This window comes from Vanellus vanellus, assembly GCF_965231255.1.
Source record: "Vanellus vanellus genome assembly, chromosome: 25".
NCBI lineage: Eukaryota > Metazoa > Chordata > Aves > Charadriiformes > Charadriidae > Vanellus > Vanellus vanellus.
Window position 1 is genome coordinate 751,527 of NC_138930.1, and position 13,035 is coordinate 764,561.

General features: G+C 58.9%; 2 protein-coding genes and 1 long non-coding RNA gene across 3 annotated transcripts in view; 1 reads left to right on the forward strand and 2 right to left on the reverse strand.

Moving 5' to 3' along the window:
- Positions 1 to 106: 106 nt before the first annotated feature.
- On the forward strand, positions 107 to 2,541 carry GPX4 (glutathione peroxidase 4). Its single transcript, XM_082495465.1, has 7 exons — positions 107 to 193; positions 554 to 648; positions 906 to 1,050; positions 1,149 to 1,300; positions 1,448 to 1,472; positions 1,848 to 1,907; positions 2,262 to 2,541. The coding sequence occupies exons 1-7, from the start codon at positions 122 to 124 to the stop codon at positions 2,292 to 2,294; spliced, it is 582 nt and encodes a 193-aa protein (XP_082351591.1). The 5' UTR covers positions 107 to 121; the 3' UTR covers positions 2,295 to 2,541.
- Positions 1,345 to 1,912, reverse strand: LOC309681568. The gene is made up of 3 exons (XR_014270046.1): positions 1,824 to 1,912; positions 1,575 to 1,672; positions 1,345 to 1,443 (listed from the first exon to the last, which is right to left on the reverse strand). It is a non-coding gene; the product is annotated as an uncharacterized lncRNA (long non-coding RNA).
- A 1,582-nt stretch (positions 2,542 to 4,123) lies between the features above and the next one.
- The window catches only part of SBNO2 (strawberry notch homolog 2), a gene marked incomplete at its 5' end in the record, with an annotated part of 52,026 nt that continues 43,114 nt past the window's right edge, over positions 4,124 to 13,035 (reverse strand). The window contains 13 exons of the mRNA XM_082495334.1: positions 4,124 to 7,392; positions 7,828 to 8,018; positions 8,181 to 8,257; positions 8,495 to 8,626; positions 8,844 to 8,936; positions 9,286 to 9,380; positions 9,587 to 9,730; positions 10,096 to 10,170; positions 10,466 to 10,574; positions 11,079 to 11,150; positions 11,672 to 11,784; positions 12,470 to 12,605; positions 12,896 to 13,027. Coding sequence (XP_082351460.1) covers positions 6,764 to 7,392; positions 7,828 to 8,018; positions 8,181 to 8,257; positions 8,495 to 8,626; positions 8,844 to 8,936; positions 9,286 to 9,380; positions 9,587 to 9,730; positions 10,096 to 10,170; positions 10,466 to 10,574; positions 11,079 to 11,150; positions 11,672 to 11,784; positions 12,470 to 12,605; positions 12,896 to 13,027 — 1,998 coding nt within the window. The 3' untranslated portion in view covers positions 4,124 to 6,763. The remainder of the gene's footprint in view (positions 7,393 to 7,827; positions 8,019 to 8,180; positions 8,258 to 8,494; positions 8,627 to 8,843; positions 8,937 to 9,285; positions 9,381 to 9,586; positions 9,731 to 10,095; positions 10,171 to 10,465; positions 10,575 to 11,078; positions 11,151 to 11,671; positions 11,785 to 12,469; positions 12,606 to 12,895; positions 13,028 to 13,035) is intronic.

The following is a 13,035-nucleotide window of genomic DNA, read 5'->3' on the forward strand; positions in this document are numbered from 1 at the left end:
AGCCCATTGGCCAGCTTCCCATCTATCATCCCATCGGGCGCGCTGACTGGCTGCGTGGGCCGAAAGAGGCGGTGCCTCCGGGCTTACCCGCCGTCGATTGGCTGGGAGGGGGTGGAGCGCCATGGGATGGGGTCGGGCGCTGCTGTGGGGGGCGGTGGCAGCAGCCGCAGCGCGAGGTTCGGTGCGGAGGATGGTGAGCGCGGTCCGGCTCCGCTCGGGGGGGGACCGGGATGAGGGCAGGGCGGCGGGGGGGGGGGGGAGGGGGGGGGTGAGCTGCTGCCGTGTCTGGGGGGCGTCCAGGGTGGGGGTGAGGCCTGGGCTGGGGGGCGCAAGGCCTGGCCGGGCGCTGGGGCTGCGGGAAGGGGGGGGGGGCGGGCGGGCGAATTACCCATCCCCTTGGGGAAGCGAAGGGCGCGGAGCCGCCGGTTGTGGCGGGGGAGTGCGGGGCAGGTGGCTGCGGGGTCCCTCCCCCCGGGCCGGAGGGGACACAGGGGGTGGGGGCTGATGGCCTCTCACGGTGTGTCGTGCGTGTGTTTCCCCCCACCCGCCGCAGTGTGCCCAGGCGGAGGACTGGCGCTCGGCCAAGGCCATCTATGCCTTCCACGCCCGAGATATCGATGGCAACGACGTCTCCCTGGAGAAGTACCGGTAGGAGGAGAAGGGCTGGGCCCCGCTCGGCCTTGGAGCCGCGGGTCCGAGAGCCCCGGGATGGGTGGGGGGAGGAACGCGGCTCAGAGGGCCTTAGGACGGCGCCCTGCGGCGATTGTCCCACTGCAGCTTAATCTCTTGCGTAACCCGGAGAGCAGCTTGTTTATCGGGCTGCCCCCGCCTCGCGCCGGGGGGGTGAGGGGCCTCACCCCGCTCCTGCCCGGGAAAGGCTGCTGAGTCAGCCCTCTCCTTTCCAGAGGCTACGTCTGCATCATCACCAATGTGGCTTCTAAATGAGGAAAAACCGCTGTAAACTACACTCAGCTTGTTGATTTGTACGCCCGATACGCTGAGAGGGGTTTACGCATCCTGGGCTTTCCCTGCAACCAGTTTGGAAAACAGGTGTGTGGGGGAGTGGGGTGAGGGTCCCCCCTCGCCTGGCCGGGCCCCCTCTGCCACACCGGGACGCTCACAGAGTGCCCGTTCATCACCTTCCTCAGGAGCCCGGGGATGACGCTCAGATTAAGGCATTTGCTGAAAACTACGGTGTGAAGTTTGACATGTACAGTAAGATTGATGTGAATGGGGATGATGCTCACCCACTCTGGAAATGGATGAAGGACCAGCCAAAAGGAAGAGGCACCCTGGGCAAGTGAGTGTGGAACGGGGGGGCTGCGCAGAGCACCCCAGTGTCAGGGAGGGGTTGGCTCCAGGCTGCTCCATCCGAGTGGGTAGCCTGGCTACAGCAGGAGGAAGGGTTTTTTCTGCCACAGACTCACTCCTGTTTTTTCTCTCCTAGTGCAATAAAATGGAACTTCACTAAGGTAGGACAGAGCTGCTTCTCCTGGGCTTGTCTGGGTCACACCCTCACTCTTTGGGGGGTGGTGGGGAGTCCCTGGGGGGTTGCAGGGAAGAGGGATACTCACCACAGGCTCTGCTCTGTGTGGTTACCCTGGCTGTCAGGTAGGAGTGTCCCGAGGGGCTCCTGTGCTGTACTGGTCCCTGTGCCCGGTTCTCTCCAGCCCTGGCCCAGCGAGGCAGTGACCAGCTCTGCCAGGGGCCACCACTCCGCTGGCGGGATCTGCTGCAGCCCAACCCCGCCATAAGCAGCTCCCTGGGCTGCTCTGCTGTTCTCACAGGGCTGCAGAGCCCATGTTACAGTTGGACTCACTCACCCGGGCACTGCTTTGCTTCCACAGTTCCTCATTAACCGGGAGGGCCAAGTGGTGAAGAGGTACAGTCCGATGGAGGATCCCTACGTGAGTCTGCTGCCAGTGTGGGTGGTGTTACCAGCTGAGCCGTGGGAAAAGGGGAAGTGCAACTTTCCGCAGATCACATCTGTGGAGAGCTGCGGCAGTGCCAGGGCTGAGCACTGCTCTGGAGCAGGCTCTGCTGCCGTGTCGTGGCTCTCGTCCTCCTTTGCCTGGGGGAGAAAAGGCACCCTGTGCTCGGGGGGGGAGTGGGGGGATGGCTGCAGCACCAGGACAGTGGATGCCCGGCACAGGGCGGGTGGGTGGTTCTGAGCACCCTCTGGGGTGGGACAGAGGGGGCTTTAGGCATGTTTCTGGGGGCAATGATGTTCTCATAACACAATGCTCCCCTCTTTCTCGCAGGTGATCGAGAAGGACCTGCCTGCCTACCTGTAGACCTGCTCATCTCACCCCTGCACTGTCCCTGCGCCCCAGCACCATTCCTCCTGCTGCCTGTGAGTCTTCTTGTCCAGCCCCAATGACGGTCTGTCTTCAAGCCAGCCTGCTGGTGAGGCAGACCTGAAAATCTGGCGTACACCTGCTGGAAGAAGGCTTCACAGGGCCGGCGGCCGCTGCTGGGCAGCCCCTTTCTGTGGGCCTGAAGCAGGATCTGGTGTCCCCTTGCAATAAACATTAGAAGTGACGGGTTGTGTCTGGGGGTGTGGAATTGAGTGGGGGACAGGACAGGGATGGATCTGCCGTGCTGCTCCTGGTGAGAGCCCAGAGCTTTGCAGGAGAGCCAAGACCTTACGCAACTCCTGAGCCCAGTGGGGATAATCCTCATTAGCGCTGAGGGGGGAATTGCACACAAATCCTGAGTCAGCCCAGCGCTCCCGAGGGGATCACGCAGGAAAAGCCAGAGCAGGGGGAAGGCGTGTGTGTCCCTGCTGGGACCGCAGCTGGGATCCTTCCTTGCTGAAACCCAGCAGGCATCTGCCCCGATGAGGCAATTGGGTTGTTTTTCTCAGAATGCAGCTGACAGGCTGACGGCAGAGTGTGGGCGCTCGGCAGCAAACCCCTGGCCCCGACGGCCCTGGCAGGGCAGCAAAGGGGATGGTTCCAGTAGTGGCGCAAGCCACGGCCAGAAGCAATTAGTGCAAAACAAAACCAAGTCATGCTGGGACATGGTGAAATACCTCATGTAGCCGGAGATGTGTCCGACCGCGGCGTGCAGAACCACAGGTGCATCCATACTCCCCGGGAAGTCTCGGCTGCGGCTTGTTGGTGCTTGCAAAGGCGCAGCCCTGTCCGGCCAAGCCCAGGGAGGGCCAGTGGCTCCCGTGGGCAGGGGGTACTCAGGTTTTACAGGTGACTTGCTGTGCAGGAGCACTGCTTTGCCTCTTTCCCCCCAGGGTCTGGGGAAAGTGCTGGGTCTCCCCTTCACATCCACAGCCCCCAACCACCCTGGGCCCCTATGGGGCGCCCCGTCCTCACTGCGGGGCCAAGGGTGGAGTGGGGAAGAGCCCTAGGGTCCGTGCTGGGGTCCCCCGGTGTCTGACCTCACCACGCGCCTCCAGCCCAGCACGTCAAGGATGCCACGAGGATCCTGCCCCAGCCTGCCTGACTGCTCAGTCACCCCCCAGGGCAGGTTTTGGGAGCTGCCCCACAGCCCCACTGGGTCTCGCCGTAAACTCTGTCAGCGGCACCACGGTGCCCAGCCACAGTTGCACAAGGCGAGGTAGGAATTGCTCCTCCATTACGACCACCTGTGGCTCACCCCCATCCCACCTCCTGTGGGGACAGAGCAGTGCCTGGGCAAGATGTCCTGGTGCCACAACAGCAACAGCTAGTGCTGGAGGAACACGCCTGAACAGCGGCTCCTTTATCCACGTTTTCCCCGGCAAAGCCAGGAGAAAACAGCCTCAGCGAAGGCCACTGCCCAGGCTGGCGCAAGGGAGGATCCTCCTCCGCATGGCTCGGCCCAGGGAGAAGGGGGTGGCTCCGGACAGCAGTCCTCAACTGCCACCGAGTTGGTGACACAGGAGATAGATAAACTCCAGCTGCCGGTAGGATTCCGGCCCTTGGATCCCCTATCCTGATCTGAGTCCCAGATGGGATCCTGGGGCAGGTCTACACCTCTGGACAGACGGACAGACAGACAGAGAGCTGGGACTTACAGAAATGTCGTATGTGGCTTCCTTTCCATTTTTACTGAGCAGAATGAAAAATTATCCTTCTGAGGCAAGTAGAAAATTCAGGAATTATTAGTCAAAGGCACATATTCTAAAAAAAATCTCTTTACATATATATACATCTCAATTAATTATAAATACACATAGAAAAACAAAGGCAAACAACAAGCGGATTAAAAAGTGCTAACAAAAAGGTGTAAGGGAAGAAAAAAAGGGACTCATTTAAAAATACATACAATCAGTAGGACAACTGCATAATAATTTAGTTAAAAGATATTGTTACATATTATTAACCCTGACAAAAACACAGGATCGGGGCAGGGAAGGGCTTTCTTGAAGGTGCTCTCTGTCATTCCAGAGATCAGGGAGGGAGAATTGCATATATTTTAAAATTAACGTCAAAGCCACCGGGTAAGGCTCCGGGTGACGGTGGAGAAGTGGCTGGCGGAGGGTGCCTAGCGGGAGAGTCCCTCCTCGCTATTCCTGAGTTTAAGCCTCTCTGAAATGGGTTTTCCTGGTGTCCTTTTCTCTCCTTGCTGAGGATTCAGCAAGCGCCGAGCGAATGAACCAGGATGCGGGCGAAGCCACGGCCTCTCCACGAGTGGTGTGGGCTGGGACACGCTTTAAATAGAGGAGGGTCTGGGGCAGGGGAGAGCCTCGCTCTCTACAGGACTCGGAAAAGGCTGTTGCGGCACCCCGAGAAAGCGGGGATCCCCGGCCAGCCCCGCGGCGAGAGGCGAGTGGGGCTGCCATGAGCAAAGCTGCGGGAAAAGCACAAACCTCCCAGGGCAGCGGCAGCACCCCGGGGCGGGGGCACACGGGGGCTCCCCGTCTTTGGTGTTTACTTTGAGGTAAGGAGGTTTCCTTGAATGCAGTAAAGGGCGGCCCCAGCGGCAGGGCTGACCCCGGCCAGGCGGGCTGCTGGGGGGCAGATGCCAGCTGGGGAGGGCGGGGGGCAAAGCTGAGCCCCCAAAATGAAGGGCGGGGACCAGAACAACCTCAAAAGGAGCCCAGACGTGCACCGCGCGGGGCAGGTCCATGGCTTTGGTGTGTCAGGGAAGGCAGGTCCTGTCTCAGCAGGAGCACAAACACTGCGGACACTGACCCAAAGCACTTCCCAACAGCAAAGAGGGCGCTCGGCTGGTCCCTGAGCCCTGGGGGGGCATGGGGGGCTCTCTGCCCGGAGGAGGGGGCTCCACCAGCCTCCTCAAGACTGACCTGTCAGGGCATGGGGGACCCCAGCAGAGCCCTCTCTCGGCTGGACCTCCTCCCCCAGGTCCTCCCCGAGGAAGGTCTGGGCCAGCCAGGGAAGGTCTTGAGTCCTTCCCCTGAAAACGCCCCGGTGCCACTTCTAGGAAATACCTCGATGACTCAAGGCAGAGAAAAGAAACACAGCAGAGGGGAGGCTGCGGAGGAGCTGCCAGGCCTGGAGCATTCCTGCCAGCAGGCAGCTTCCTGCCAGACTCCTTAGATTAAAGAGAGAAAACAAAAGACAGGTTTCCCCGGGACCTGCCGAGGTGAGATGCTGCTGGAGCAGGGATGGCGGTGGGAGGCGAGGGCAGCTCGCCCAGCCACTCCGGGCTGAGGGGCAGTGGGTTCTCTGGGGCAGTGCTTTGCAAAGCAGACCTTTGCTCTTTGGTTTTGGAGGGCGAATTTGCAGCGTGAGCAGCGATACTGCACGTCCCCGGTGCTCACCTGGGAACTCTTCCCTGCTGGGGCTTGGGGGCAGCGCTGGGGATGCTGACACCCCGTCCTGCGTCCATGGCCCAGCCAAGGACAGGCCCGAGAGAAATGGACCGGTGAGACGGCCAGGTGAAGGGACACCACGCGATAGCAATTATTTGGACAAAGCATGGCCAGCCACAGCGACCTGGTGAGGCTAAAGTGCAGGACAGGCTGACGGGGCACACGGCCCTTCTGCTCCGGGGAATCCCCCGTGGTCCCAGTGTGGCTGAGCTCTGACAAACTCACAAGCTCTGCCATCATACTGACAAAATGAGGCGTGGGTGCAGCCAGCTCCTGCCTTCTCCCGCAGAGCTCTGGCAGCCCCAGAGGTGTCGGTGTCCCTTCCCGGGAGGGCAGAGCAGGTGCAGTCAGTTCTGCTTCTCTCAGCTATGCCTGCTCAGCCCTGCGCAGAGGGACACCTGAGCGCAGTGGCTCCCGACTCCTCTGGGACAGCATTCCCCCTTCCCCTTCGCCCCCACCTTCAGACGAAGCCCTCCAGAGCAGCCTCAAGGTCACAGCAGGGCTGTGGCAGCCCCAGGGGAAAGCTGGTGGCAGCCAATGCAGACACAGTTTGGTCAGCCCGCTCTCGGGGGGACCTGCTCTCTGGGCTGGAGGGTTGGGGAAGGCACGACCCAGCTCGGAAACTCAGTAGTCTGCAGGGGGACGGGCATGGAGGAGCCAGGGGGGGTCTCTCCTCGGTCCTACACAGGCACTCTCTCACCTTTGAGCAGGACTCGAACACAGCAGAGATCATCAGTCCAGATCAGCTGAACTTGGCAGCACTCAACTCCCCCCAAGCGCATGTTATATACAAATCTATACATGCCTGACTATATTATATATAAATAAACTTTGCTTTAAGGAACTATAGGGTTTTTTTCTTCCCTCAAAACCAGAAAAGGGTCAGTCCAGACCAGTAGAAAAGCCGGGGCTCCCCAGCTCTCACCTCTGCACCAAAGGGTATGGATCCACAGCGGCCGAGCATCGCCTGGCGTGCCCAGGGGGCTTTCAGAAGTCTGGGAAAGGCCCGCTGAACTGGATCACGCTCTGGCGCTCCTGGGGGAGCATGTTCTCCTGGGGGGCCCCATTTAACGTCCTTAGCATGTCCTCCAGGATCTCTCTAAAATTGATATTCCCATCCTGTTGTAAAAAATCTTCCTGCTGCTGCTGCTGCTGCAGTGTCTGCAAGGGTCCCGGCTGCGGCAGAGGGAGGTGTTCGTGCAGCGAGGAGCTCAGAGGCACATTCCCCTGCAGGACAGGGGCCGGGCTCTTGAAGGCAGAAGGGTGGCTGAAGCCAAAGGGCAATCCGTGCTGCTGGTGTGGCTGGAGAACGGGCTCTGAGGGGAAGCACAACACAGCGGGTTCTGGGTTCATCACCACATCGGGAATGCTGTTGCTGGGAGGGCTGTAGGTCAGGTCCAGGATCTCGTCCTGGCACAGGGAGTGCCTGGGCAGGGGGACGCCAGGCCCCATCTGCGTGAGGTCCAGGGGCTGTGGCAGGGCGGGCAGCGGCAGGGAGAACTGCGGGCTCTGCTCTTGGGCCTGGAGGAGGCGGCTGTGCTTTCGCTTCACGTTCTCGTCCATCTGCTTCAGCTCCTCCAGCACCTTACGGACACAGCTCTCGGGGATCTTTATCCCTAGGGGAGGAACACGTATCAGTGTTGGACTTTGGAAAGTGACAGGGCGCTGTGGGGACAGAGGGATGGGCAGCAGCACTGGGGCCCGTTTGTCAAGCACAGTCCCAGCCTGCTTCGCCTCTCGGCCGGGACACGGGACTGCAACCGAAGCAAAATCAGCTGGACGACAGGCTCATGGCAGGCAGCAACGGCGCCGCTTCACATGGGTGTGGTGGGGACGGCTCAGCCCTGGCTCACACCCTCTGCCCGGTGCCCAAACACACGTCAGGGTAGCCCCAGCTCCCCTCCTTCCCATGGGGTCACCTAAGCAGTGGGTGCTTCCAGGCTGGAACAAGTCCCATTTTAGGAAGGGGATCTTGGCACTGGGCAGCTGGACCCCTTCTTCCTTCTCCTGAAATGTCCTGCTCCCCCTCCCCTTCCCAGCACTTCACACACCGACTTGTTTCTTCTTCTCCTTGGTCTTGAGGCGGACGATCTGCAGGTAGCTGGTGTTGGTGATGTCTGCCATGATACTGGCGATCTTGCTCCAGACCCGCAGCAGGGCCCCACACAGCATGTAGTAGTGACGCAGGCGCATGCCCTGGAAGCACTCCTTCCCCTCCTGGATCAGCTTGCAGCTCCTGTTCCTTCAGTCCAAATGGGAGAAAACAACCCGGCATTGGTCCAGGCTCCCCCACCTGCAGCCCCCCCGGCGCAGCCCTTCCCCACTGCCACAGCCAGGGACCCTCTCCCCAGCCCCAGCTCTGCCCTGGGGAGGGCAGGAGAGGTCAGGGCCACAGATCCCTTACCAGACAGCATGATTACATTTCTTCAAGGAAAAGTGGTAAGTGCTCTCCCAGTGCTCCTTGGCTTCCTCAGGCAGCACCTGCAGAAGAAACAGACAGCGGTAGAGATTTTCCACTGTCCAACAGGCAGCTGAGATTGAAATCCAGGGCTCGGAGTCAGGACACCCCGGTGTTACCACCAGCTTTGCCCGACCCACACCGGGACTATGAGGAGCTGTGAAAGGGTTACAGTAAACGTCCTTCTAAAGGACACGTCCCTGCCCAGAGAAAGAGGCTTTTGCCTCTCCCCACACCGGAGGGCTGCAGTTCCCACCTACCCGCCGGTACTTCTTCTGCAGACTGTCCAGGCTCTCAGGCTGGCTTTGCTTCCCAATATTTGGCTTGTAGAGGATGAAGTTCTTCCCACGGCTCTGCTCTGCCAGCAGACACGTGTGTTTGCAGCCTCGCGTCTGTCGGGGTAGAGCTGATGGTTACAGTCACAGCCTCTCTCCCCAGGCCCATATTTCTCTAAACTAACCCCTTCCTCCCAGGATGGAGTTTCTTGGAGGAATCCCCCAGCCCCCAGCAAGAGGTCAGACATAGACGTCTTACAGCCACGGCAGACCTTCTCCTCTTGGAGTCACCCTCCGAGCTGGGATGCCACCCTGGCAGAGCCCAGGGACCTACCTTGTAGGAGAGGTAGAACCCATCGAAGGATCCTGTCAGTTTGAGCGATTTCTCATAGGCTTCCTCCCACTTTAAGCCTCTGTCAACACTGATCTAAACAGGGACAAACAGAGGGATTCTGTAACATCAGGGGGCAGGACACATGCAGCAGCGTCTGTCTCCCAAATCCCACCCTCAACACAAACTTGGTGCTGCTGCAGCCTGGAAACAGGCACTGCCAGCGTGCCCTCCTGGGTACGGCAGCCCCGGGCCCCCGGGCAGCGCCTCTCCTTGCCTCTTCCGTCTAACTCCCAGCATCAGTCACCATGACTAAGGCAGATGTGACACAACCACAAACGACACAAAGCCACGGGGCAGGGGGAGGGACCCAGCAACTCACAGCCTCCAACTGGGAAGCGCTGGAGAAGACTAGACTGCAGAGATAGCTGTGCTGGCTGCCTACCTTATAAAACACGACCTGCCCATCCTGTGGGTGCCCAGGGGTCAGGAAGACCTCCTTGCTCTCCTCATAGATCTCATCCACTCCTGGGGCTAAATCTGTAGAAGGAGAAAAGGCTGCTGTAAGATCCACCTTCCTGTACCAGCTCCTCTCCCTGCAGGAGTCTCAAGATCTGTGCTGTGTGGGGACACTGCAGTGCCAGAAATGGCTGTGGCTGTGGAACTGCTGTCAGTCAGCACAGGGAGGAACAGGGAACCTCAGGGGTGCAGTAGGAAGAGGTCTGGCCACCCCTCTTTCTCCATACCTAGGATGCCCATGTCGTATTTGCCCTCCTTCTTGTCCTTTTCAATCAGATAGTCAAAGGTGTCAGAAAAATACTGGAAGAGCATGTTCTGCTTGTCCACCTCCAGACCCAGGATGCGGTTCAGGAACTTGGTGATGGAGCAGTCTGCAAGAGCATGGAGGGTCAGGGAACATGGCGCAGCTGGCTATGGCGCCCACCGGCACGGTCCCAAAGCCAACCACCCAGCAAGCCACCCAAGGTCCCTTCCCGATGGCAGCACAGCACTAATGCACAAGAGCACAGCCCAAGGGCTGTCCCTCCAGGCTGTGGTCAGCTGCTGCAGCAAAATGGGATCTTCAGCGCCGGCTGATCCCCGCAGCACCCTCCCCTCAAAGCAGACACGCTGCCCCAGCTGCGCAGCAAACCCCTGGAGGCTGGCTGTGCTGCCATGCAGACGGACCGGCTGGGCCATGAAACCCCCGCCTCTTTCATTTCTCCCCTACGTTGGGCAGGAAAAGCTTGACACATACCCTTCTCCACTGAGACGGTGCCATACTTCATCTGATTGCAGCAGATCCCCACAGAGATGAGACCTTGCTTCATTTCTGGAACAGCAGAAGACAGCTTGTGTATTTTAGGGTTAAGCCTCCCCTCACCAGTCCTGCTTCCCCTCCAGCTGTGCCCATTATTTCGCGGCTAAGTCTCTCCCAGACTCTTTTTCCCCCCACGCCTGGCAGGGTGACGTGTCACGGCCAATCGGCCCACTCACTAGTGAGCTGCTGAGCCAGTGGTACTGTTCCCTCTCTCTGACCTTCTACTCAGTTCTTCACACATCCCAAACCTGAGACCAACCCGGCCAGCAAGACGCAGCAGAAACCCCAGAGCTGGTAATGTTCTTACCATGGAAAAACGCAGCCTCCCCTCTGTCGTAGCTCTTGGGCACAGGAACCCTGTTCTCCGTGTGGTTGAGGATAGTGGACAGGACTCTGTCTAGTGCTTTAGCCCCGTACTGTGAAAGGAGACAAGAGTCACACACGGGATGAACTAACATTGGCAGCTCAGCTGTGGACTGAGGGTGTCACAATGCTTCTGCTGGCACTGCAGAGAAAGCCACCACCTCCAGGAGGCCACTGACCCGGTGGCTGTGCCAGGGGGGAAGCTGTGTGTCAGGGGCCTCCTCTGTCCCGAGGGGACCAGAGTACAGGGACCCGCACGTCCGCGTCCCAGCGCTGGCACCGGCTCCTTTGGGGGCAGAGGCCCAAGTGCCCTTCCCGGCTCCCGGCGGGAGCACAATCCTCGCGCCAACGTGGTGCTCACACGCACACCGCTGGTTATCAACTCACTTCTGTGTGCCGTACACAGGGGTACGTGCGGGGAGCTGGGTGCGAGGCCAGATCCTGCCTGTAGATGCCAGCAATGATCTTCCTGGCCCTGGCTCCCACTGAAGGCACTCGCTAACTAACTGCTTCAACCCCTCCTTGGCTGAGCTGCCCTGAGAACAGCCACAAGTTACCTTATTCTCAAAGTTGTACTTGCTGAGATCTCGGGATTCGGTGGCCCGTCGGTCTCCGTGAGTTAAGGCACCCTGGGAAAGCAAACCAACCAAAAAGTTCTTACTTTTAGCTGTTGCAAAACACCAGAGAAGGATGGCCAAAGCCACGTCTCAGAAGAGAACAAGATAAGAACGTGCTCTGGGGAGGCAGAGTTCCTCTGGAATATTGAGACTTTGCCAAAGTATTTGGGGATTTAACAGAAGTGAAAAAAATGAAACAGACGATTTAATTATTCCATTAATTATTTCATCAGCTTTCTGGAAACAGCTGGGTTTACGCTCCTGTAGCAGTGGGGGAATTCCAGCATCTGGAATAGGGTTCTGCTTCCCTGAAATTCCTCCTGATGCCTTGGTTACGTATTCTTCTTCACTCCCTTTCCCAAATCCCAGGATGCTAAAAGCATTCTGCATTCCACAACTGCAATGCCTTCACTCAGGGGTGATGCAATCCCCGGTACTAGTTACGCTGGCCATGCCAGTGGCAACACCGAAATGCGAGCTCTTCAGAGAGAATTGGAACCGACACGTTGATCTCTTTGCTGCAGGGCACTTACGAGGCTCTCCAGACGTTTTGCCACGATGGAGGCAAACCTCCTCTCCCCGGCCAGCTCGGAGATAAGGAAGACATACTCTGGAGCAGAAACCTGGTTTGATCGGTGCGTTCGACCTACGGGGACATGAGGACAGAAGTGAAAGGGGAGGTTGGCACGGCCTGTCTGGTAGAGGAAGGGAAGCTGAGCAAGAGGTGAGAGAGCCAAAACAACTTTCTACGTCCTGCTGGTTTCCAAAGGAGATCTCTCTTTGGGGGAAAAGGACAGAGGCACGGTCGCATTCATCACCCTGGTGCTGCTGAGACCTTGGCAGAGTTGGGTTTATAGCCCTGACCCTCTGGGGCTGAGGAGTGACTCCCCAGTTTGAGCTAGGACGTGCATTATTTTGTTTGTGCTCACGTATTGAGGAACTGTCCCTCCCTATCCTACAGAGCTTCCCCAGGGTGGAACAGAAATCCCCAGGCACCCCCAGCACGTTTCATGAGGACACACTGCTAACGTGTATGGGAGGGTTCCCCCTCCCCACACTGCAAATCACTCCTGAAGCCAACACACACCTTCCCTGCAAGATAAATCAGTTGCAACTGCTTTGTGCCTGCACTTCCACCCTGGCAAAACACGGGAGCACGGTGCTCTGCAAAGGTGCTGTATCACAGAAAGCTAAATACATCTGCCCCGGCCGCAGCACCGCCTGCCTCGGGCGGCCACACGCACCCTTTCCCTCCCAGGGCAGCCCAGCACTCCATGGTCTGAACCACGCTCAGGGGAAGGGGACAGTGACCAAGAACACCCAGCCCTCACCGAACTGCTGTATGGCCCGGTCTGCGCTCCAGGGCAACTCCAGTGTCATGTGCACCCGGCGCTTCTGGTTTTTCACCCGTCTGTCTGCTTGGAGAGAGATACCTGAGCTGGAGGCCTCGGAGATTATTGCTACAAGCTAAGGGAGAGAGACAACAAGTGAGAAAGGGGAGTGACGTTCCTGGACATCTGCAAAACTGCTTCAAGAAACAGCCCACAGCACAACCCCCCGGCCCGTGAGGGGACCCAGGACTCCTTGTCACCTTCCAGCAGGTCCAACAGAGAGACAGAAAGCTGCAGAGCCTTGTTGGCCCGTGGCTGGCAAGGCACAAGCGTGCAAAGGCAGCCTCCCTTCTCCCTTTCCTTCCCTTCTCAGCACTTGCTCCCGTGCAGATGTTTGGAGGTTTCCTTGGCTCGAACCTGACTCACCTTTTCCCCTTTCATAAAACGCTCCTTCTCCTTCAGGTTGACGTGGTCTATAGAGAGGCCTTGCTCTGCACGAGACTCGAACATGACGGAGCCGTCCGGTCTGCAAACAACCCGGCCCTTGCGCCCCGTCATCTGCACAC